This window comes from Bos taurus, chromosome 3 (assembly GCF_002263795.3).
Source record: "Bos taurus isolate L1 Dominette 01449 registration number 42190680 breed Hereford chromosome 3, ARS-UCD2.0, whole genome shotgun sequence".
Classification (NCBI taxonomy): domain Eukaryota; kingdom Metazoa; phylum Chordata; class Mammalia; order Artiodactyla; family Bovidae; genus Bos; species Bos taurus.
In genome coordinates, this window is record NC_037330.1 from 42,402,719 (window position 1) to 42,429,261 (window position 26,543).

Sequence of the window (26,543 nt, forward strand, 5' to 3'; positions counted from 1 at the left end):
TATTTAACTTCCCTGGTGGCTCAGACAGTAAAGCGTCTGCCTACAATGCGGGAGACCCAGGTTCTATCCCTGGGTGGGGAAGATCCTCTGGAGAAGGAAATGGCAACTACTCCAGTACTCTTGCCTGGAAAATCCCATGGGAGGAGCCTGGTGGGCTACACAGTCCATGGGGTTGCAAAGAGTCAGACACGACTGAGCAACTTTACTTCACTTCACATATTTAACAGGTTTATTTTTCCTCTCTGTATATAGTTTTAAATGTTTTTATTTCTTAATTGGAGGGTTTTATTGTATATATGACTTTTATTCTAAATAACTGTAAATTAGTTATAGAAGAAGGCAAGGTATTTATGCTAAATAAATATAAACTTTAAAATTCACTGATTTATTGATCTACACACACACACACACACACACACACACATATATATATATATATATATATATATACACACACACACTAAAATCTTGTTATGGGTTGAACTGTATTCTCCCCCAAATTTCTAAGTTGAAGTTTTACATCTCCAGTAACTCAGAATGTGACTTTATTTGGAAATAGGGTCACTGCAGACATAATTTGTAGAGATTAAGTCAGTCAGGTGGGCCCAAATCCAATATGTCTGCTCTGCTTATAAAATGGGACATCTGCAGACAGACATGTACACAGGGAGACGGCCAAGTAGAGATAAGGCAGAGATCAGGTGATGCTTAGACAAGCCAAGGAACACAAAAGACTGCCAGCAAAGCAACCGACCTCATCGACCTCAGAAGGAACCAATCCTGACAATACCTTAATCTCTGACTTTTAGACTCCAGAACTATAAGACAACAAATTTTTGTTGTTTAAGTCACCCAGCCTGTGGTACTTTGTTACAGCTGCCCTAGAAAATTAATATACACCATCTCTTTTATAACAGATTTATTTATATTTGGTGTCAATAGACACCAAAGACTGCCTCAATAGTGGGAAAAAAATGATAAACCTCTTCTGTATAAAGGAGGAATACAGATTCCTTTAGATTCCTCTGATAGAGGAATCAGATTCCTTTCTAACAATTAAATGTAGTGTGGCAGTTTTAATACTCATCAAAATGATATAATTTTATTTAAATTTTAAATAAATTTGTCATTAAAATGGTTTTTTCCCCAACATTTCATAAAATATGATTCTACCTGAAAAAAATACTCCCTCTTTTGAGGTGGCAGAACATGATGTTCTCTTAAAGCATTGTGATTATGAGAGCGTGAACCCCAATCGTGAGAATTACTTAGTTGCATCTATGTAGGCAAACTCATGTGAAATAGTCTGCTTCTAGCTCTCTGCTCACTTATCATATATTAAACCAGTGTTCATGAGGAATGTCAATTTTACTGCTTATCTTCAATCAGCAAATGTTTCTGATTATGAATTATCACTTAAGCTACCTGGCACAAAATCCTTAGAAAATAAAGGTAGCATAGAGAATTCTTAAGGCTATATGATTTACACACAAAATGTAACTTGATTTAAAAAACTGGTTGCTAAAAGCAGCATACTTGTTTTTGGCTCTGATCTTTAAACACTAAATATTAAAGTGTATTTTTAAACTTTGTTTAAGTGACCACGTTCTACAGGTATTTTAATAAAGAAAACTTCTTAAGATATAAAAACGGAAACGTGATCACTAAAGCAAAATATAACAAATGTGAACAGAACATCTGGCCAAAGAGACTTATGAAAGGGATTTTATCTAAGGCTTATTGAAGGAAAAGACAAAGAAAGAAAGAACCGATAAACTGAGACTTAAGAGACATATCAATCAAATACCATGCTGCTGCTGCTGCTGCTAAGTCGCTTTAGTTGTGTTCAACTCTGTGCAACCCCATAGACCGCAGCCCACCAGGCTCCCCCATCCCTGGGATTCTCCAGGCAAGAACACTGGAGTGGGTTGCCATGTCCTTCTCCAATGCATGAACATGAAAAGTGAAAGTGAAGTTGCTCAGTCGTGTCCAACTCTTAGCGACCTCATGGACTGCAGCCCACCAGGCTCCTCTGTCCATGGGATTTTCCAGGCAAGAGTACTGGAGTGGGGTGCCATTGCCTTCTCCGTCAAATACCATAGATCTTGTTTAAATTCTGATTTGTAAAACCAACTTCAAACAGAATTTGAGACAATAAGGGACATATGAACACTCACTCACTAGACATTTGATATTAATAAATTATGTATTTTTATAGGTAAGAATAGCATTGAAGTGAAGTGAAAGTTGCTCAGTGTGTCCAAGTCTTTGTGAACCCATGGACTGTAGCCCAACAGGCTCCTCTGTCCATGAATTCTCCAGGCCAGAATACTGGAGTAGGTAGCCATTCCCTTCTCCAGGGAATCTTCCCTACCCAGAGATTGAATCCGGGTCTCCCGCAATGCAGCTGGATTCTTTACCATCTGAGCCACTAGGGAAGTCCAAGAATACTGGAGTGGGTAACCTATTTCTCCAGCGGATCTTCCAACCCAGGAATCAAACCGGGGTCTTCTACATGGCAGGTGGATTCTTTACCAGCTGAGCTACCAGGAAGTCCAAGAATAGCAATTGGATTATAGTAAAAATGGGGACTCTTATCTTTTAGACCCAATTGAAGTAGTTATTGATATGTAAGAAATCATACTGTAGCTGGTATCCACATTAAAACAATTCAATGGTGACAGATACAACAGATGAAACAAAACAGGCCACATATTAATAAACATTAAAGGTGGGTGACAGAGACATGAGGTCCACTGAACTCTCTTTTACATACATTTTCCATAATAAAAAATTTAAAGGTCTATAGGTAACTAAGCTAACAGCATATTTATAGTGGCTGTTAGAGATTAACTTGAAATTGAACACAGGGAATCATCAACTTGAGTTCCATGAGATGGAAAGGGGGAAACTATTTACTATCAATTAATTAGCAAGAAAATAGAAAATCCTTAGAATCCTGATATTTGTGTAAGTTGTTAAACTAATGAGAGTTATGGCAAAAAACTCACAACTCCACTACATTCCATATAACCCCTTCCTGTAAGGTAGAATTCTCAGCAAAATGGAAGAGGAATCTATGTTTTTAAAGTTTAAAAAAAAAAGACAGAAAAGCAAAAGAAGTCATCACTGTAACCTGGTAAGTAATGTCTTTTCAGAAGGTAAAAGTCAATAAAAATTCAAGATATTTAAAATCTTTAATGCCATAGAAAAAATGTTACTAGTGGAAGCATTTTACCAAGGAATTACTTTACAAACATATGCTGTGACCTATTACACAGAAGTAGGACAGAAACAGTGATTAGTAGGGCCTAAAACATTTCTTAAACAAGTAATTACTTTGCTAATACAAAGACATTTATCTTTAGAGTTAGATGAGTTTCCTCTATGCCTAAGAGGAAAATGGTTGTTAACAGCTTTGGTAGAAAATATCATTGAAAATTAAAAATTCAAACAGTGAGGTAAACATAAAATAGAAGAGCATTAAAACAACAACAAAAAAAGGCAAACTATATTAAGATACTAGGGGAAAAAAAATCACTGTATAGTAGAAAATACTTGGGTAACTGATGCTTCTAAGCTCTTCTACTACTCTGGAAAGTAGAAAACTCCTTGGGCCTTTTATACTATTCCACCTGTAGAAGAGTTCCCACTTTCTGAGCCTACATATTTCCTTTCATCATTGGTAAAAAAATTCATGACTTTCAGAATACCTGGTTGATTGGAAAAAAGATGACATTTGCAACTAGACATGAACAATGCGATAAAGGTTTAGCCACTGAAATACTGGTGAAGAGTGTTGTGTGCCAGTGTCCAAAAAGTCTCCTTAAAAGACACTGTACATACTTTTTATCTCTTTTTGTCTGCATTCTGGATATTCTGCTGCTAGGGATGGCTGGAACTGTAATAGCCATTTTGGAAATAAAATTTTATTTTCCTCAGGCAGTCACTAATTTGGGGTTTTCCTAAAACTGAAGAAAGAATTTAATCCTAGATAGTAGAAAACCACATTGTTATATATACTATACTACCTCAAGATTACTCAACAGTAAATAAGTAAATGAAAATAAAATGCTAGAAAGAAAAGAACCATAGAAGAAAAGATCACATATGGTATTCCTACCATTTTGCTACAAATAACAGAGAAAGAAGGGGCTTAATGTTCTTCCCCGCAACCCTGCCCCAAACAGCATAGTTAGCAGGGTTAGTATTGGTAGACTAAATCCATATATTCATTATCCCTTTGTTCTTTCATTCAGCAAACATGTATTAAACATATTATGTGCCATGTAGTAAGGTGCCTGAATAAGATAGAAAAGATTCCACTTTAATAACATTTACATTCTAGTGGAAAGGTAAAAAGTACTAGATATTTAATAAGGGAAAATATACAAAGAGCTTAGCTGTTCTCCACTGATGACACAGTCTCATTATCAAAAATACAAATCAACTAAAATTAAGTTCTTATTTAAAATGAAGGTGCTGAATCAGAACCAAAACTATTTAACATTCATTCCAATGAAGTCAAATGTTTCTATGAACCTTTATTCATGAAGAGAAAGTGTGTTTTATCTATTTTTTAATTCCATAATGGAAAAAACTTTTGACATCTCATAACATCTTGAAACTACTTTTACAGAACACAAAGGAACACAGAAATAACTATGACAAAAACAGAAAACAAGTTTTGGTAAGGAATTTACTCAAGGAACTTAAAATCTAATTGAACCTTCAGGAACAGAGATAATTTAGTCATGTAAAGAAACTGCTAATCAGTCTACAAAGGGGCTCCAAATTTGTGGTGTCTAAATAAGACAAAAAGTCAGATTATGAAAAGGCCCAAGCAACTTCTAGGTCCACTAAGGCTTCAACAGAAACACATTTGTACTCCCAATCAAGTGATAAAAATAAATGATTGTGGGCGTGGAGGTTAACATAGTAATGCATACCCTCTCATTAATCTAGGCATGACAGACAGTAGTTCAGAGCTAGATTGCAAAGATACAACACAAAGAAGGGAGTAAACTGAGAAGAGGCTTAAAGTCAAAAGAACAAGCCACCTAAAGGCAGAACAAGCCATGCACCATTGATGTTTTCTTTATATCCTGATGAATACTGACTAATCGCCTAGAAAACAATGGTCCTAGTGATTTCCTCAACAGATCTCTACAGATCAAAAGAATTACTATATACCTAACTTTCCATAGACAGGTGGTTTAGGTACTTCAAATATGAATCACTTGAATAAGACATCTCACTTAGTAATTTATGCAATGGAAGGCCACAGTGAAATGTACTGTAATATAACATAACTATAGCAAAACTGTACACAGGCAAACCAAGATAGACCCTTGACAATAGCCAGCACATACGCCACAATATGGCATAACTTAGGAAGAGGAAAATGTAAAACATAAATATTGCATATTTATATGTAATAGAACATATTTATTATATCATATATTATATGTAATATTACATATTTGTAATAAAGTACGGTTATTTCAATACAAACTAAGATGATACAATGCTTTTAACATGTACAACATATCAAAGGGTATTAATATTACAGGACACATATATCTGATCCCCAAATGATTAAAAAGGGGATTACATACATTGAGATTTTATTATGTTTCAATATGCCTTTTACATTTGAGTGGTGACTAAACCAGTAACTGGCATAATCTGCTGAGTAGTTCTGATAAAATTAAATTGACATTTGAATTTAAAAGTCTACTGTTTCATATAAAAGTATACATGTCACAAAAACTGGTGGTATCACCTAATGTCATTCATTGTTCAATCTCAATAAAGACCAAAAACACCAATTCTCTCTGAAAATGGACCTTAAAGGATAAGAGACTTAGTTTATTAAATTAATAGAAAATTAAGCATAGATGGCATAGGTTCTTAAATTTGGGGTCCAAGATCTATTTCAAGGAATCCAAGAAAAAACTGAAATTTTATATAAAATTTTGAAATGTTGGCTATTATAAGACAAGTATGATATTTAAAGAAGAATCAATACACCTAGAAGTGAGATGATCTTTTCCTTAGCCCAACAATTTTACTAGACCTTAAGCATTCAACTGCAAACACCTGGATAACATTACTGCATTTCCACAGAGTTACACTGGACAGACCTCTTCCCAAAGCAGTTAAAAACAAAAACAAAAAGAATCAAAGGTGACACCAAAAACCACCAACTCAAGAGATGAAAAGCTTTTAGAAAACTATGTGGGATCTTTAAGCACAGTCAAGACCAAAAGAAAACCTTGAGAGTTTCAGCATAAAAGTAAAGAGAATGAAGCATGTTTCTCCAGATATCTCCTTTATAAACCTCTCCCTCGTTTCAAGAACTAGTATTAAATTAAGTATAAGATGTCAGGTATTCTCTCCCACAATTTTAATGGTCAATTCCTAATACCACTACCCCACAGAACGGGAAGAAAAAGATTTCTCCCAATTCCAAGAAAGTGGGCAAAGCTCAGGTGTGCAAAAACAAAAGACTCTCTCCATCTGTCAAAATGAGGAGGGGACTTGTCACCCTGGTTTGAAGGAGTCGGGGGTGGGGGTGCTTGGCGAAAGAGGCGGGGACCTAAATCTTAACTGCTGCACGTGATGGCCTCGGCTCTTAAGAAATGTAACCGTGCCAGACTGGTGTGGATATGAAAAAGCAACTGAGTGGCATAGGTGGTGGCAAAGGCAAAACCTGAGCCTCCGGTGAAGAGCTACGTGGCACTAAGCAAACAGAGCTTCGTCTCCCCCACCCCCTGCTTCCGCCCCAACCCTTTTCCCCTTTGGTTACCAGTTGCTCCAGATGCCGTAGAGTAGTTCAACAAAAGCGAAAGAGAGGTTCAGGCACAGGAAGAAAAACAGGTTCCGAGACGTCTTGTCCGACAGGATAGACCTAGGCGTGATACAAGTGGGGATGAACGGGGAAAGTCAAAGGAGTGCCAGACCCGGACGCTGGGTACCCTTTTAAGACCCTCCCAGTCCACACGTTCCTTTCCTCACACGAACGAGTGTGTCCCAGACGCTCCCTCCCTGGACCTCGGGCCATCTTTAAATTTGGGCCTTCTCCCCTTGTGCCGGTCACCCACTTCCCGCAAACACAGTTCCCCGCACCTAAACCAGCCTGAGATCTTGCGGAACAGATTGAACTTGGGTGGTTTGTATTCATCGTCCTTGATGGACAGAGGCAACATCTTCTCTGCCCGGCGAAGGGCCGGGTCTACTCCCCTCTAGTAGTGGCTCCGTGGGAGATGGTAGTGATACAGGTGACGCTTCAGATGTGATTCCCACTGCCCGTCCCGGGCCGCGCGCCGCTTCCAGACACAGACTCAGACAGACACCCGGGAACCGGGCGACTTCCGGCCCGGGCCGCGCAACGCGTCCTGGGACGGGAAAGGGGGAAGGAGGGGCCGAGGGCGGGACTTGCGCGGTGGGGCGGGGCTTACGACGAGGGCGGAGTTGCGAGTTTTACAGAAGCCAAAGAGAGGTGGCATCCTGTAGGTGGTCTCAAGGGCCGACTTGGAGTCAAGTCCCGCCACCTGTACTCAGGAAGAAAATCCTGAGGTGGCAACCCACGAATTGGGCTGGCCGGAAGGTTGAGAGCCCGCTCACGTCCACTCCGACTACCTATCACTGCTGTTCTCAGATGTGCTGGCATCCTGCGCCTGCCCTTTAGCCATTGCCCTATCTATTAGCATCAAATCCCGGTTTGTTCGGTAGCAGTGCTTAAGAATCCAGTCTGCAGGAAGCGCAAATGATAGGAAGCGCAAATGATGATGGTTTTGCTGGGTGAACTCTATGAGTACCCAAATCCTAGTAATCCACCCAGCCCTGCGCCCCCAGACAGCGCCTGACATTTCTGTACTGTCACGCAGGAGGCAAATACCTTCCGAAAGAATGTTAAATGTATTTAAAAAGAGTTCTTTTTGAAAGGAGTGCTTACGAGATCGTGTTGAAATTGAGATTCGGTTAAGGCATTGACTGATTCCCCGACCATCTCAATCCTCTGTTAACCCCAAACTCGAGTTCGTACACGTCCCTTTTACTTCCAGGTCATCCCAGAGGCCGGAGCCGCGGCTCTGATTCTCGTGAGAACCCCATTGCCCATTTCAGGGAAGCTCAAGGAAAATTCACTCGCTGGTGGGACACGAGGGCTTGCGGAGCGTGGAGGGGCGAGCCTGCGGACCAGTCTTGGGCCCCACGGTCTCCGGAACTCCTCTTCTGTGTCTTTCCGGGAAATTGGGTAAGGTCAGGTGGTCCATCACCTGAATGATTAAAACTTGTTACGTTGAGGGAGCAATGGGGGAAAGACTGGCTTTTGGAAGTGAGCTAGAAACTACAAAACCGAGCTTCTTGGGAACAGCCTTTTAATCTAACAGGAAGTGGAGCATCACTGAAAGGGAGGGGCGGCCACCCGGTACTGTCCCCAGCTTTAGGCTCTCTCTTTGTGGGCAGCGTTTCATCCAGGTTATCAATCCAGCGAATGACGCCGAGTGAATGCAAACTGCTGGGTTTGGAGAAAAAGCAAAAAATGAGTAAGCGAGACGCCCCTTGCGTTTTATGATAACCAAGCTGCAAGCAAATAAATCGCCTAGGTCTCACTGCAGTCTTTTCTTCACGAGAGGTAAGGAAATAGCAAAATGCTCTCTGGTTAAAAAATTTTTTAACAATGAAGATATTTCTGTTTTGCTCTCTTTCTTGGAACTTTATGAGTTTGTGGGGTAGTGATTCTGTGTTTTTATTTTTGAAAATATAATGTATGTATTCTACAATTTTTAAAAAATGTTCATGTTAATTAAAACTGCTGTGTAAAAACAGCTAGATTCCAGAAATTAAGTTCTGGACTGAGTATTTTGTCTTTGCCTTTCTTGGCCTATATTTCTTTATTTTAATTTAAACAGAAAAACATAAAAATATTTTCAGTTAGTAGCATTTATTTATATTTTTAGGAAGCTTTTGTGTTAGCCAGAGACTAAATTTTGCTCAACTACACTGCTGGAGAAAGGTTAAATGGGTACAAATTAGGTTAATATTTAAATATTATAAATATTTCGACTGCAGTTGAGTTTTTCCTCCAAAGCTGCTTTATTTCAATATGATGTAACTGGGGACAGAGGTTGGTGGGGGAGGGTGGTTCAGATGTATATATGCAAATAACTAAATTTCAGCAACTCATTTCCAGCATTCTCTTAACTCATCCAGATCAGCTGCAATTTGACCTGTGTTTTTGTATTCTGCCTTTGAAAATAAATTCTTCATTTTGCCTATATTGCTACAGATGAGAAATTGTTCAGTTGGTTTATGGAGAAGTCTGCAACACCGTTTTTCAAATAGTTTTGAAATAAGTTGGAGAAACTGAAATTTAATTTCAGTTACATTGGTTCTGGAACTCCTAAATTGCTACACTGCTTACTCCCAAAAACGTAAGATAGCTATTCCTGCAAAGAACTTCTTTCAAAAAATGGCAGTGCTACTTCACATTCTTTGATGGCATAATTACCAACTTCAGTTGTAAATATTTTCTTAGAAATATAATGGTTTATATAAATTTCCAATTTAGAAATATAAATTGGACACTAAATCAGGAGTTCTATGAGTGGAAAATGACGTCTGGTTTGTTTTGTCATCTTGAAATGATGTTTGTCCCAAATATGTTAACATATGACAACAATATATGTTGTCATATCAAAGTTATAGTTACTTTCTTTCATTCATTCAACAATCATTTAATGCGTCTACTATGTGCTAGACTCTGAGCTAAGCAGAGAATTAAAGTTCCTGGAGGAATTTTTTGGGAAGAGGAAGCAGATGTGAGGACAGGGCAGATCAGTCTAGGATTTTAGAACTATGTGATGCTAAGATGTACATAAGGGGTGCTTTTGGTATAGAGAGGAGAAATAAGTGTCACCTGATGAGTCTAGATACAGGCTAAGCCACCCCTTTGTCCCTTCAGTAACTGTATCATGAAAGAATATGAGTTTGAAAAGTCAAAAATGATTCTTCAGCTCTGTTCACATGGTCACTATAGATGCAGTATCTTGCAAGTCTAATCAGCTCTGAATTCCTTCATATATTATGAGTTTATAAAATTTATAAAATAGGTAGATATATTCATGAACATTTTTAAACTAATGAATGAATTTCTGCTCTGAACTTTTATATAATTGTTTAGATCATTGACTAATTAATTGTATTAGGTTAACTGTGTGGACTGTATGGGAGGGAAAGCTCTAACTTCTTAGACATGTAATTGAGGACTGTGAGAAATGAAGGCCCAGAGGAGTAAGAGGCAGAAGGTCATCTCCAGTCAAAGTTCTGGCTCCCTTTGGGCAATAGTAAGGATTAGGAAGGATGCCATCTGTCATTCCTCAGTAATGTAATTAATCCTGACCTTTACCTGCAACTCTATTTTAAACCCTGTGTTTTTCTTTTACTACTTCAAATTGAATGCCATATGAACCTTAAGTGAAAAAAGAGTTTTGATGGTAGATAAAACTACAGACACTTAAAAGTCTAGAAATTGAATACAAGTGCAGGTTGCTGCGTCTGGAGGCCTTTCTGCATGGCATATATGTTCTGGTTTCAAATGAGTAAACATTAGATCATCAGGGTGATATGGATTTACTGTTTCTGGATACTTAAGGGAAAGATGAAAACAAAAATATAGCAATGTTAGCACAAACCTCAGGAAGATATCATCTACCTAGTCACCTACATATAATATTTAGAACACAGTATAGAAAATTTTAAGTTCTAAAAATAATTCAAAGTCTATGGACCATGGCATTAAAGCATTTTTTTTAATTCCTCCTGATTGACAAAAACATCACAGGAAATTCTTTTATTTCCCTTAATAGTGCCAAGAGAGCCTGTTCCTATCAATTACTGAAGCCATAAGGAAAAATTTTTCAAAAATTAGAACTTTACCATAATGAGGTAAGTACCAGGATTTTCTTTTTACTTTTTAAAACTTGTGGTAAAATACACAAATCTGCCATCTTAACCATTTTTAAGTGTGTAGCTCAGTAGTGTTCAGTGTATTGACTTTGTTGAGCAGTCAATCTCAAGAACTTTTTCATCCTACAAAACTGAAACTCTACAACCATTAAACAACTCTCCATTTCTCTGTTCCCCGGGTCCCAGCAGCCACCCTTCTACTTTTCTGTTTCTTTGAATTGGACTATTCTAGATTCCTCACGTAAGTGAAATCATATAGTATTTGTCCTTTTGTACTGGCTTATTTTACTGAGCATGATGTCCTCAAGGTTCATCCTGTAACATGTGTCAGAATCCCCTTCATTTTTAAAGGCTGAATAATATTTCATTGTATGTCTATACCACATTTGTTTATCCATTCATCTGTCAATGGACATTTGGGTTGCTTCCACCTTTTGGCTCTTGTGAATAATGCTACTATGAACACAGGTGAAGTACCAGTATTTTTATCTGAGAAAAAAATGTTTCCTATAGAGATACTTTTGTTTCCTTGGAAATAAAGAGTTTTTATTGGAGCCAGGATCTGTTAGAAAATACTGCATCACCTGTTTTAGATCTTATCCATTGAAATAGTATTCCAGACTATAACATAAAGTCAATAAAAAGTTTATTCCTGTAAACTAGAACAAAGCTGAAAACAGAGACGACACAGAAAACACTGAAAATACAAGGTGGGACACATGGGAGGTGGGAGTTTGTTCAGACCCTCTACTCTTTCTGTGGCTCAGGAAGCATCATTTAATATTCTCAGGCTCAGCTATCCTATCTACAAAATGGGGTGGATGCATTTTAATCCCCGTGTCTCTAAAGAGTTGAGATGTTAAGTAACACACAGAGGAAAGAGGTCTGACAACTTTTGTTACTACTGGTAAGCTCTGTGAGGGCAGGAATTGGAGGTCTTACTCATTATCAACCCTAGGGTCTGACAGTGCTGGGCTGGGTAAGCACCTAGGAATGTTTGTTTGTGGACTAACCATGGATATCCTGACCTTCATCTAATAAAGTTAGGAAGCTCACATGAATTCGGATTGCATTGATTTTAGGTCTGATATCTAAAGCCATTTGCAAATTATAATTCATACATATTAAATCTGTTTCTCTTCGAGAAATGATTTTGGAATGTGAGTTTATTGCTAAAAACCAGTATTGTGTAAAAAGTAAGAGGATTCTTTAGAACATTCCAAGGATCTGTCACCCAGCAATCTTGCCTCCCCTCCACTTTCCTGTGACTAAAACAGAGAGAAGTTCAAATGAAAAGCTTCAATATTCTGGAATGGTAAAAATAATGTATTTGCAGATAGACTTGGTTTCTTTTTGACCCATTTCTTGAACTAATTTTACATGACACTGTGCTGAGCTAAAAATGCTTTTCTATTTCTAGGCTTTCTTCTTAGGATGCATTGACTCCTTGGATCCTTATAAGTAGTGGATGTTCCTCATAGGAATAAGGCCATTCCTTCTCCTGCTCTGATATATGTCCATAAGTTTGATCATCTTCAAACATCATCATCATAATTATCATCATAATAGCTACAGTTAGTTAGCAATTCCAAGAGGAAGATGCAAGACTGAAAGAAACTTTCATCTAGCATAATTGAGACCTGTGCACTTTGAGGGCAGAGAAGGCCTCTGCCTCAGTAACAAATGGCTGGATTGACGGAGGCAGTGTTTTAAGAAGACTTTCTACATAATATTTATATGTTATTTCCTCTTTAATCAATGATGAGAAAGCAAATCTAGTTAATTGAGAGTAGCTGCCTGAAGAAGTATTGAGAAGCAATTTGATGATTTGTACAGGATGCCTTAGGAAGGGACAAAAATGCCAGGACTTGACAAGCAGACTTTGCTACTGATAATAGGGCAAGACTGGGGAGGAAAGTGGAGACACAGGTCCTTGGTTTCTGCTATCTGTGTTTTATGGGCTTCCCAGGTAGCTCAATGGTAAAGAATCCTCCTGCAATGTAGGAGACCCAGTTTCAATCGCTACAGGGATCAGGAAGATCCCCTGTAGGAGGAAATGGCAACCCACTCCAGTATTCTTGTCTTGGAAATCCCAGTACAGTCCATGGGATTGCAAAGAATCAGACACTGCCTAGCAAATGAACACACATGTGCCCCCCCCCACACACACACATACATGTTTTTTAGAGTTCATTTGAACCTGATATACCTGTAAGGGAATGGCTCACTCAACCTGGCTGCCAGGAGGAGGACTTGCTTTTTAGTGTGATCAATACAGAAATTCTTTCTTATAGCTTACAGTGAGAAATGACCTGTGGCCGCAACTTCTGTTTTTCAAATGTGATATTGTAGTAAATGCAGCTATTTACCAATATGTTTTAGCAATTTTGTTTCAGAACTGTAGTCTCAAAAGGGCAGGAAAGGTCAATCTTAAGCCTTCTAAATAACAGAACTTAGATTGGCTATCAGTGATCCTATATATGTTATAGTCAGTTATACTGTTGATAAAAAAAGATGAATCACTTTAACCCTAAGAGCCAGTTCATGACACAGTAGATCAAGATTGTAGGCATCTAAATCATCCGTTCAGATCACTGTACAGTTGGTTGTAAACACAGCAAACCACAAGGTAAATCTGTGATACTGTGTGGATCCTTTTATTATTTATTACTTTAAGTCTATTCATATTCCTGCCTTTCTTATTCCTATATAAATAAAATCATTAACACAAAATAACTTATTTTGATTATTTGGACTCGTGAAAAAAGTAATCAGAGTTAAGACTCCCTGATGGGAGTTAGGGACTTCTCTGCTGGTCCAGTGATTAAAATTTCATCTTCCAATACAGGGGACGCAGGTTTGATCCCTGGTCAGGGAGCTAAGATCCCACATGCCTCATGGCCAAAAACCCAAAACATAAAACAGAAGCAACATTTTAACAAATTCAATACAGACTTTAAAAAAATATAGCTTATGTATTAAGAAAGGTGTTTCTTAAAAAGAAGAAGAACCGTAAAAAAAAAAAAATAGATGGGTTCCTTAGAAGGAAAACTGAGGGAAAATCATTTAGGAAGGAGAGGATATCATTGATTGAAAATGAGAAAGCTGAATGGCATTTATAAAATACAATGAAAAGAATGAATTCCCTGAATGGGGGGAAATACAAAAGTAAAAGCTCTTCTTAGAATACTCTCTAGCACCTGGGATAACCCAGATCTTTTATAGAGGGAATGGTTTCTTAAGTCTTGACTCGATCTTAATTTGCATTTAATTTGAGTTTATTTTTTTAATTTCAGGCATTTTTGATTCATTGTGAAGTTTATTGTTGTTATTTAGTCATTGTGTCTGACTCTTTGTGACCCCATGGATTACAGACTACCAGGTTCCTCTGTCCGTGGGATTTCCCAGACAGGAACACTGGAGTGGGTTGCCATTTCCTTCTCCAGGGGATCTTTCCAACCCAGGGACCGAACCCACATCTTCTGCTTTAGCAGGTGGATTCTTTACCACCGAGCCACCAGGGAAGCCCATTGTGAAGTTTAAGACTGTTTAAATATAGATTCCCTCGCTTTTTTCAACCACAGAGCATTGTGAACCTTGCTCAAAAAATGGCCAGGCACTGTTCTGGATTGCAGAGCCTGACAGAAAGGGCCGTCAATACAGTCCCAGTCAAAAAGGAGGCTCAGCCAATAGTTGTAATACCTGGAAACAAAGTCCGGTAGCACTGTGTTCCCCATCCCCAGGATCACTGAGGATGGAGAGTGGTGAGAGAAGCACAGGGGAGGGGATGTTTGAAAGAGTCTTTCCCGTAGAAGGGCAGGGTGTAGGAGTCTGGTGGGTAGGGAGAAAGAGCATGTACAACATGTGGAGTCATGGCCAGCCTGCGGGCTCTAGGTACCGTAAGAGGAAAGTCCTTTTGGAATTGGGTGCCACATATGCCTTCGTCTCAGTTAGAACGATGTATGTCACCTGGCCAGAAGCTGCTCATCAGGTGTACGCTGATGTCTTCTGATTCTTCTTTCATGTTCACAGAAGGGAACCCCAGATTCTAAATTAGCCTCTGTGTTCCACCTTGGAATGTTTTTATCTCGTGGCAGTGAAGGGCCCCTTTTTGAGCATCTATATGCCGTAATCATCAGTTTTTTTGGCAAGTGCGTATTTTGGAGGATGAGCCAGAGGAGAAAACAATCTGTACAATATGAGACAAATCTCATAGTGAAATGGCAGAATAGTTACTATTCTTCTACCATCTGTGGCATTAGAATGAAAATGACAGCTTCTCGGTGTATGACGTGACGCTGCTCATTGCTTTTCTATCTTGTGAGTCAGAGGACATAACTAATCTTCATTCATGCCATGCTCTGGCTAAACTAGTCTTTGTTCATGCTGCTGCTGCTTCTGCTACTAAGTCGCTTCAGTCTGTCCGACTCTGTACGACCCCATAGACAGCAGCCCAGACTATTTGTTTTCAGCTTTTGTCTAGATAATTGTTGCTTTTAATCCCAAAGAACTAGCCTGGAGTAAAGAATTCGTCATTCAGTAGTGTTCTTCCTGAGGAACTCTGGTAGAAGATGTAGTAAATAACTGAATAGCAGGTCTTTGAAAATTCAGATTGCCTCATTCATTTAAAGACAAACACTAGAGAATTTGTAATTGTTGCTTCATTGCATTATTTGCTTTCCTACTCTGTCTTAGGTCCACATTTAAGAACAATTCTTAAAATTTCAAATAATGGTTTTCTAAAAGATACCTCACTTTTCAAATATTTAAAAATTCTGATATAATGACCCAGTCATTCCACTCCCAGGTACATGCCCAAAAGAAATGAAAACATATGTTCACAAAAAAACATGTACATGATTATTTGTAACAGCAATATTCATAATAGCAAAATGTGGAAGCAACCCAAATGTCCAGCAACTGTTAACACAAACAAAATGTGGTATATCTGTACAATAGAAGGTTATTTGGGAATAAAAAAAGAATTAAGTATGGTTATATACTATGACATGGGTGAACCTTGAAAACATTTATGCTAAGTGAAAAAAGCCAGACACATAGGCCATATATTGTATGATCTCTTTTTAGGAGATGTCCAGAATAGGCAAACTATGGAGATAGAAAGTGGATCAGTGTTAGCTTGGTGCTGGGGTGGAGAATGAGGGGAAATGGAGGTGAAGAGCGACTGCTAATGAGTAGGTTTAACACTCTTCTTCTTAGAGTGTTAAAAATGTTACAAAATTAGATTTGGTTGCATAATTCTGTGTAGATACTAAAAGCTACTGAATTGTGTACTTTATATGGGTGAAGCTTATGGTATGCGAAATAAATGTTAATAAAGTTGTAAAAACAATCAACATACCAATATTAATATTTATATTATCATACAGGTACCTTAGTGACAGTCTCGTAGACTACTTTATGACGCAGCCTTGCAGAATTTACCACAACACAATGGAAAGGGTCACGGACTGTGCTATCAGGGATCTCGGTCCTTTCTGGAATGAAGTGGGGTTTCAGAAGATACCGACAGATATCACTTTAAATTTTATTTCTGTATTATTTTTGGCTGCCCTGAGTCTTCACCGCTGTGCAGGGGCTGTGTCTAGTTGCAGTGAGTGGGGGCTTCTCTGGTTGTGGTGCACAGGCTTCTCATTGCCGTTGCTTCTCTGGTTGTGGAGCGCGGGCTCTAGGGCACTCGAGTTTCGGTAGTTGTGGCTCCTGGGCTCTACAGCACAGGCTCAGTTGTTGTGGTGAATGGGCTTAGTTGCTCCCCGGCATGTGAGATCTTCCCAGACCAGGGATCGAACCCATGTCACCTGCATTGGTAGGCAGATTCTTAACCACTGGACCAGCAAGGTTTACAGATATACTTTGAAATTAAATCATTTTAGTTCTTAATTCTTTCTAAGATGAAGGTTATCCAGGTGTATTCTTTCTCATATTCCCCATTCAAAACTCAAAGCTGTGAATTAGATGGTACAGTCTTCTCTAGACAGTGAACAGAAGAAAGCTATACACTGAAATCCAAATAGCTATATGAAGTCATCACTCTCCAATCTGTTCTAAGGCTGTTTCCAGTGCATCAACAATAAAGTCCCAGACTTCAGCTGTTCTCAAAGCACAGAGATGCCGCTTGCACTGCAATCTATATAGTTCTTACTTTTCTATACAGACTACACATGTTACATAACTTTATTGGTCTGTATAACTGCATGAAATATTTGCATTGTCTTTCCAAAGATATAAATTATTCATAACACTCAAAACATTTTTGATACAAGGAAAACAGGGGGTTAGAAGCTATCTGACAGAGGAAATTTCTATGATGGATATGGAGGAAAACTCCCACTTAAAAGTATATTATTGGTAAAAGCGAAACAGTCATTCATGAATTCTCCTTGACAATGTCTATTTATAGTAGGCTATAGAGATGAATCTTCATTACTCTTTCTCCACTAAACTGGCAGGTAGTTAACCAGAATCTGCTTTATTGACTAGGGACACTGCTATATAAATTCTAGAATATGTTATTCCTACTCTGCTGTAGAAAATGAACATTAAGATCTCAATCAGGGTATACTTTAATGTAGTTGTCAGATGAATCTTAACTCTGAGTGCTTGTAACCAGCCATTTTTATGCAGAACTGAAAATACGTTTTATGAGACTTGCTTTTGATTCAGTGTTAGAAGGATTATCAAGGTCTTTGAATCAAGGCTATTAATTTATAATGGTTTCTGTTTGGTTCATCACATTAACAGTATGTGTTGTTTTAGGGAGAGGTTATATACAGTGAAGACATTTGTACTCTCAAACCTTAAATTGCCCATCCTTGAAAAATAATCATAGTAAAGCTGAGGTTACCTAAGAAACAATCCATTTTATTCATTTCTTAGAGTGAGGCCAAGATGAAAGGGGAAACACAAAATTGCTTTTCTTAACAGAACAGGCTGCAGACAAAGTCCAGGAGAGATTATCCTTGAAAGCTTTCTGAAAAGATTACTACAAGGGAACATTGCTTTTCAAATCTAGACTTTTGAAAAGTGAGAGTCGCTGAGTGACATTGACCATTCCTTTGTCCTTATGAGTAAGTTCTTCCTTTGCTTGCACAGCGCTCAGTGCACTAGCACAGTATGGGGTATGTTCTCCTTCCATCTTTGGAATTCTCCAGTACCCACTCTTGTGAACTTTAAAAGATGTTAAAGGCGTGGTCTGTATGACCTCTCTACGTCCTTGTTGATCTATATGGAGAAAAACTATTTCTGCAGTGACACCACACACCTCACAACGTGAAACAACATCAGGGGAACTGTTGCCAAGTTTCCTTAATGAAAAACAGAAGAGTAGTTGCACATCATTTGAATAGTGAAGTGAGATTTTGTTTGGAATCTAATGCCTCCAGGATGATGGCCCAGCTACAAGTGCCCAACTGAAACCACAAGGTGTCCTTCTGATGTATTCTCTTCACTACCACTATCCTAAATTAGCTCTGAGTTTATTTACTTTATCTGTCTCTCCTTACTATTTCCTCTGCTATGAACAGCAGAGACATCATCTATCTTATTCATTGCTATACACACAGAACCTAAAATAGTGCTCAGTAATTATTTAATTTATTGAGAAAATAAGCAAATGCTATGGCATGCAAAGCACAGAGTACAGGATCTAATAAGTAATAAACCATTATAATTGTTTGCTGCTGCTGCTCCTACCACTGTTACCAGATTCATATATTAGGATTCTGCATATGATTTCATTTGGAAACAAGTTTGCTGCCAAAAGATAAGTTTAAATTTAGTATACTGAAATGTTTATATATATATATGTGTGTGTGTGTGTGTATCTATATATATATAAGAATAAGTTGTACACCTTAAATATATATAATTTTATGTGTCAATGATATCTCAGTCAGTACAGGTCAGTCACTCAGTCGTGTCCGACTCTTTGTGACCCCATGAATCGCAGCACGCCAGGCCTTCCTGTCCATCACCATCTCCTGGAGTTCACTCAAACTCATGTCCATCGAGTCAGTGATGCCATCCAGCCATCTCATCCTCTGTTGTCGCCTTCTCCTCCTGCCCCCAATCCCTCCCAGCATCAGAGTCTTTTCCAATGAGTCAACTCTTCACATGAGGTGGCCAAAGTACTGGAGTTTCAGCTTTAGCATCATTCCTTCCAAAGAAATCCCAGGGCTGATCTCCTTCAGAATGGACAGTTGTATCTCCTTGCAGTCCAAGGGACTCTCAAGAGTCTTCTCCAACACCACAGTTCAAAAGTATCAATTCTTCGGTGCTCAGCTTTCTTCACAATCTAACTCTCACATCCATACATGACCACTGGAAAAACCATAGCCTTGACTAGATGGACCTTTGTTGGCAAAGTAATGTCTCTGCTTTTGAATATGCTATCCAGGTTGGTCATAACTTTTCTTCCAAGGAGTAAGCATCTTTTAATTTCATGGCTGCAGTCATCATCTGCATCTGATTTTGGAGCCCAGAAAAATAAAGTCTGACACTGTTTCCACTGTTTCCCCATCTATTTCCCATGAAGTGATGGGACCAGATGCCATGATCTTCGTTTTCTGAATGTTGATATCTCAATAAAGCCATTTAAATAATTAGTATACTACTAAGAGAAATATATACTAATTATTTAAATAGTTACTAAGAGAAATATAGGGCTTCCCAGGTGGCTCAGTGGTAAAGAATCTGCCTGCCAATGTAGATGTGGGTTTGATCCCTGGGTTGGGAAGATCCCCTTGAGAAGGAAATGGCAATCCACTCCACTCCAGTATTCTTGCTTGGGAAATCCCATGGACAGAGGAGCCTGGTGGGCTACAGTCCATGGAATCACAAAAGAGTCAGATATGACTGAGTGACTAAACAACAACAACAAAAGAGAAATATAATCCAATTTGAAAATAATCTCATTTCCAAATTTTTAGTAGCAAAATAAGGGCAAATTTTAAAATGTGCTGCTTGATTCTTCCTGTGTATAGATGTTCTTTTGTCTGCAACTGCAAAGCAGTCAGGGAAGGGAAGGTTTATTCACTGCGCTTTTTGTCTTAGGCCAAATCAAAAAGGCAGGAGGAACTGAACTTGAATAACTAAAAGGTGTTTGACCTTTCCTTAAAAAAGCAGAGGCAAAACCATGGTAACTAGTGAGAATGCTAAGATTCTGCATTTTACTTCCATTTCTACTCCAGGTGTTGCCACATCTTCAAGCTCCCAGGAAGAGTGATGGGCATTCGTGTGCTTCGTCTCTCTTTGGTGGTCATCCTTGTGTTACTGCTGGTAGCTGGGGCTTTAACCACTTTACTCCCTAATATCAAAGAAGACAAGATGCTCACTTTGCGTAGGGAAATAAAATCTCAGGGCAAGCCCACCCAGGATTCCTTTACTCTCATAATGCAGACGTACAATAGAACAGATCTCTTATTGAGACTTTTAAATCATTATCAGGCAGTTCCATATCTGCATAAAGTGATTGTGATATGGAACAATGTTGGGGAGAAGGGACCAGAGGAGTTGTGGAACTCCCTAGGGCCTCACCCTGTCCCCGTGAACTTCAAAGCACAGACCACAAACAGAATGAGAAATCGACTCCAGGTCTTTCCTGAACTGGAAACCAAAGGTGAGTTGCAGCTGGGTTTTTAGTCTGACAGGGCTGCAGTTAACCAGAACTGGGGACTCCCGTGTGGCTTTAGGGCCTCCTGCTTACCTTAATTGTCTGGAGAAAATAGGGAAGTTTAATCATGAGAAAGCATTTTGAAAAACTTAAGAGGCAGTTTCCCAGATGTCAAGAAGCAGTCTCCTGGGGAGAAATCACATATATCTTGCAACAGTGATAAAGAGGTTAATTAATATTGTAAAAGAAGACATGCTATGATTACATCTTATTGCAGCACATAAGTTAGTAAAATGCTATTTAACTTATGCTTGATGTGTTTTGCCACCTTCTTTTCCTCCCACTCATAGCAGTTACATGAGCTTGTAATTTGCTTAAAAGAACCTTGGTTTTATTTATTTATAGGTTCATTAGTTTCTAGGATAATGGATGATAACTACTTGATAATCTCCCCCTTTGGAAATTATAAAATCAATTATAGTTCAAGTAAAAACTTCTTCTGCTAGAAAAATCTTTAAGAATACATTTTTTATTTACTGATTTCATTCAGAAAATACTTCATCTGAATGATCTATAAAGACACCACTATGTCTTACAACTTCTGTCTTCACTTCCAAACTGTTTGATTTAAATTTTTTTCTTTCATTTCAGCGGTGTTAATGGTAGATGATGACTTGCTGATTAGCGCCCAGGACCTTGTTTTTGCTTTTTCTGTGTGGCAGGTAATGTTGCTACATGCTTTATGAAATCATTAGTATAAAGTCTGATCTAGAGTTTAACCAGAGCAACATGGTTTAATGTGGAGGTTACCCAGACTAGTGTAGACAGTATTTATCTAAAAAGGAGATTACTTTGTCATAAAGTAATCAGATTTCCTGAGCTCAGTTAAGCTAACTGACAGTTACGGTATCTTTTATCTATACTTGATTTATATTTGGCATACTGGGGAGAAGAGCTAGAATTGCCTTCCAAAGAACAATGAGGAAATTATCTAGTATAGGACAGAGCAAAGACTAAAATCCTGAGACACTTTCCACAAGGCCACAGACCTGTATCTCAAATGAGAAGTATATTTCTGTATTACTGCTGCATAGAGCTTCCTTTGAAAGAAATAATTATATCCACAAAATTTAATTCTGAGATCATTGTTTAAAAATTAATATTAATAATAATTCTACATGCACCATTGTGGTGGTAGACTTTTCCCCCCTTAAATCCCAGCTGGTATAAATAGGCATTAATTGCCTGGTATTCTATAAAAACACCTTTTTTCTGTTGAATATTTGTTCATAGTAGCCAGCTTTTTACAAGTTTCACTACAAGTACCTGAAAGCAGAATTACATACTAATACTCTGAAGCGTGTCCAGTAATTAAACACTGTACTACCCAATAAATGGTTTAATTTGCACTGTAGTAACTCTCCTTGATTAGCAACTTGAGATGTGACAACATTAGGTATTAATGGTAAGCGGTCACAGTACTCTACAGATACCAGAATATTCAAAACTTCAGTTTTCAGCTTCATGCCTAGCATACTAATCAACACATTTTTTCCATATCAGCAATTTTTCCAGCCCTATAAATAAAAGCTTCCCAGGAAAAAATTTCTAATGTAGTACTCCAGCTGTGAGATTTCTATTTCAGGTGAAAAACTCAATTTTCTGAAAATGTCAGGTTAGAACAATCCAAGTAAACCATGATTAAAGATGGATAAATATGATTTTAAGTTTCATCCATAAAACTGTCAAGAACAGTTTCAATCCATTGCCCAAGATAATCTGACTCCTAAAGTTTGGTCCCATTCGTGCCCTATGGAGTATAGAGATTTGGGGCATGGAGACAAGCAGGATCAGAACAGACACATGTCTGTGCCTTTGCACTTAACCATGACCTCTGTTTGCAGTCCTTCTCCTTTTCCTGCTCTAGCCATCTGTGAAATCTCTGTCGTCCTCCTAGGTTATGTAAGTGGTGCCTCGTCTCTGAGGCCTCCCAGCGTTTATCCCCCAACCCCTGACGTTCCCCTGTACCTCCCTGCGTCCTCAGTGCTGTCCTGAGAATCCCTCAGCTGCTTTACAGCGTCCTCAACAATGTGCTAATTCCTAGTCCACCTATCTGTATCACACTCTCCCTAGACTATGCATTCTTTGACATGGGATTAAATCCAGACTGATTTGTGTGTGTGTGTCCCTAGTTTAGCATCTGTTGGTAAATGAATGAAACTCAAGATATTTATGAGATTGAACTGAACCTTTTTCAGTTCATATTTCTTTTCCATGACTCACTGCTTTTCTTTGTTGACTTTTGTTTTATTTTTAGTCATTCTCATCCTACTATTATTGCTTTAATACCATCCTTTCTTCATAGATACTGACACATCTCTTCATACATATATATATATATATATATATATATATATATATATATATACGAGCACATATATCTATGACTTCCCCCGTAGCGAAGCGGCAAAGAATCCACCTGCAGTATAGAAGATGCAGAAAACACCGATTTGGTCCCTGGGTCAGGAAGATCCCTTGGAGGAGGAAATAGCAACCCACTCCAGTATTCTTCTGGGAAAATCCCATGGGCAAAAGAGCAAGCCGGCTGTGGTCCATGGGGTTGCAAAGAGTCAGACACAACTGAAGTGACTATATACATATACATATTGACCTTTGAGCAACACAAGCTTGAAGCATACAGGTCCACTTACACTCAGATATTTGCAATAAATACATACCATATTACTACATGATGCGTAGTTGGTTGAATCTGTAGATGCAGAACCATGTATATTGAAGGCTGACTGTAAAGTTATACATGGATTTTCCATTATACTGTCAGTTGGCACCCTTAACTCCTGCATTGTTTAAGGGTCAACTGTATATATGTATGTATATATATATATATATATATTTGCGTGTGTGTATGTATATTTTTTTAAGGAAAAAGAAAAGGAATAAAAATAAAACATTGTTTAAAACCAACAGTGACTTTCAAAAACATTGAAATCAACATGGAAAAGCAGTAAAATGATACATGTACATCCATAATTTTATTTACTCCTATGAGATTAAAACAGTTTTCCAAAATAATCACGTATCTTCTTAATCTCCTATAATAAGCATTGTTCATATAGTCAACTTCTTTTACAGTAAACTCTGAAAAACCAGACTCATTGGTGACTAGAATTTATTAATATCAGATAATGTGTGTATTGGGAGACTATTTGAGAGGTCAGAAATTTTTTAAAGAGATTTGGGTTATGATGGAATTTGAACTTTAAACTTACCAGGACATAGATTTATGAAGTTGCCTGGAGTTAAAGGAAATTGAGGTGTAGAAGCCAGGAGTAAAATAACACTGACAAATCAGTTTAATTCTTTCTGTAATAAATCATTGCCTTTTTCACCATGTTAGGTCTAAAGAAATGCCACACTGAGTTATTACTATTTTTTTTATCTTTTCAGCAATTTCCTGATCAAATTGTAGGATTTGTTCCCAGAAAGCATGTGTCTACTTCCTCTGGTATCTACAGCTATGGAGGTTTTGAACTGCAGACACCAGGGTTTGGAAATGGTGATCATTACTCGCTGGTCCTGATTGGAGCCTCCTTCTTCCACAGCAAATACCTGGAACTCTTTGAGAGGCAGCCTGCAGCCGTCCATGCTTTGTTAGATGAGACGCAGAACTGTGATGACATTGCCATGAATTTTATCATCGCCAAGCACACTGGGAAGACTTCAGGGGTATTTGTGAAACCTGTAAACATAGCCAATTTAGAAAAAGAAACTACCGGTGGCTATTCTGGAATGTGGCATCGAGCTGAGCACTTTCTGCAGAGGTCTTATTGTATAAATAAGCTTGTTAACATCTATGACAGCATGCCCTTAAAATACTCCAACATTATGATTTCTCAGTTTGGTTTTCCATATGCCAATCACAAAAGTAAAATGTGAGAGTGAAACAGGCAAACAAAAACAAACCTCAGAACTGCTTGTTATTTGAGTAGCTGCTTCGTGCTCTGGTTGGTCTTTTTATTTATTTATTTTTAAGCACCATCACGGACTTTTTTTCTACTCCAGAAGTCTCTACAAAAGGGAAGAATGCATGGGGCTTCTAGGATGTACAGTTTACATGTGCTTCAAAACCCAAGAAGCTGATATTATCCGGATAGGTCTTGTGATAAGTCTTCATTCATGGATATAATTCCTTGGTCAACAATTTTATTGTTTACATGCTCAGACTGTTCGACAATTTTTTAAAATTCAAGTATAGTTGATTTACAGTGTCATGATAATGCCCTAATATTTTGTTTTTTGACTCCTGGCACTTGCCTTAAGGACCTTTAGCAAGCCGTTTCCAGGATCAAAATCTCCAGAGAAGTATTTCTCAGCTTTTTCATTCAAGGATGATTATTTTCATGTGAAGCCTGAAATGCCTCTTTCTCAAAAGACTGTGGTGTAGGGAAAAGCCATGTGAGGAGATAACAGTCTCAATCCCATATAGAAACAAGTGGAGATTTTGTGACAATCAGGGTTTCCTTTCTGGTTCTTCCAACCAGCCCTTTCTAGGACTAGCTCGTCCCAGCATGGTTTTGATGCAACCATCAGCACTTTCTGTGGTTAAGTCTGTTGTGACTGGTTGGGTTAATTTTAGTAGCTGAATGATGTCTAGTTGTTTGCTTGACTTTTGTGAACATTTACTGCATGGATCACAAAAAAGTGCAGCCTGTATTTTTTATAAGCAACTTCTATGCAGCAAGGAGTTAATGTGTTACTAGATTCAGGTCCTGCATTTTGGCACTTAATCTGGCTTTTAGATTGTACATTAATTTTTAGATTTTATATAAAAGATGTATTATTTAAGAAACATGCGTAAAATAACTCTTCTGACAGAGTGATTCAGTAAGACCAGGCAGAAATTAAAACCCTTACTATCAGATGATCTTTATTGCTATAAAAGCATAAATTATCTCATGGATACTAAAATGTTGGTGTGTGTTACACACAAAGTCAGTCTCTTGGATTCTGAATTCCCCCTCCGAGCCCCTGCTGCCAAACGATTCAGAGATCATGATTAAATTTGAATTACATAGATGTAGAAAAAAAAAAAAGACCTGAGTCATAGCAGAGAAATTCCACAGGGAGCCTGCATCAGTTCATTGTTAAGTTGCCCACTTTCATGAATGTGTGAATGAATGTTACATGAATTAGTGTCTGTTCACACTGTCTGTGTTTGGTCCTTAATTCACTAAAGGAATACTTAATTAAGCCTCTTTCCACCACATTCTCCTCTTCCTATTCCCCCTCCTTCTCCCATATTCCATAATGATCTCAAAATGGCACAGCTATGAAAATAATCATGGTTAATGTTCCAACAATGAGATCTCTTGTGCAGTTAGCTCAGTGTATATTGTTCCTTCACATGGGCATGTGTATGTGTCTTAATGCCATCTGAGAAAACCAGTAGAACTTGAAGCCTCACTAAAAATCTGTAGTGTTAATTATCTGCTTTGTCAAACCTTGGTAGTGATTTTTTTTTTTTTTTTGCCTCTTGAGATTGACAGATAAATAAAATAAACTTTTACCATCCAGATGTTTTTGTTAATTAAGCAGACTCATGCTTTTCTTGTCCGGATTCACACAAATTTTCAAATATTCTCATATTGCTTAGAGTAAGGTAGGGATATCTGCTACATTCCCCATGAGAAAATTTTCCAGTGGGAAAATATTCTCAGATTTTTTCATCTTCTATTCTTAAACATCTATTCTTCAGCATCACTTAATTTGCTCATATATTTTTCAGACGTTGTAGAGCAAATATGAAAACAAAGTGAAGTTCAATCTGTATTACAAAGACTCTTGCATTGTTTGGGACTAAACTTCTACACAGGTGGCACTAATGGTAAAGAACCTGCCTGCCGACGCAGGAGACGTA

At 38.1% G+C, this 26,543-nt stretch overlaps 2 protein-coding genes across 4 annotated transcripts in view; one reads left to right on the forward strand and one right to left on the reverse strand.

Moving 5' to 3' along the window:
* The window catches only part of SLC30A7 (solute carrier family 30 member 7), a 94,034-nt gene extending 86,655 nt beyond the window's left edge, over positions 1–7,379 (reverse strand). The window contains 2 exon segments of the mRNA NM_001083760.1: positions 6,812–6,913; positions 7,132–7,379. Coding sequence (NP_001077229.1) covers positions 6,812–6,913; positions 7,132–7,211 — 182 coding nt within the window. The 5' untranslated portion in view covers positions 7,212–7,379.
* Positions 7,380–7,478: 99 nt separating this feature from the next.
* Positions 7,479–26,201, forward strand: EXTL2 (exostosin like glycosyltransferase 2). Of its 3 annotated transcripts, XM_024989638.2 has the most exons (7): positions 7,479–8,260; positions 8,473–8,641; positions 9,296–9,440; positions 10,875–10,953; positions 20,184–20,611; positions 21,257–21,327; positions 24,074–26,201. In XM_024989638.2, the coding sequence occupies exons 4-7, from the start codon at positions 10,949–10,951 to the stop codon at positions 24,560–24,562; spliced, it is 993 nt and encodes a 330-aa protein (XP_024845406.1). In that variant the 5' UTR covers positions 7,479–8,260; positions 8,473–8,641; positions 9,296–9,440; positions 10,875–10,948; the 3' UTR covers positions 24,563–26,201.
* The last annotated feature ends 342 nt before the right edge of the window (positions 26,202–26,543 follow it).

What these genes read in the sequence shown, in the direction of transcription:
- EXTL2 (XM_024989638.2), top strand. An exon ending in TCCTGAACTGGAAACCAAAG is followed by an intron (nt 20,612 to 21,256) that starts GTGAGTTGCAGC and finishes CTTTCATTTCAG; the next exon opens with CGGTGTTAATGGTAGATGAT. An exon ending in TTGCTTTTTCTGTGTGGCAG is followed by an intron (nt 21,328 to 24,073) that starts GTAATGTTGCTA and finishes TTATCTTTTCAG; the next exon opens with CAATTTCCTGATCAAATTGT.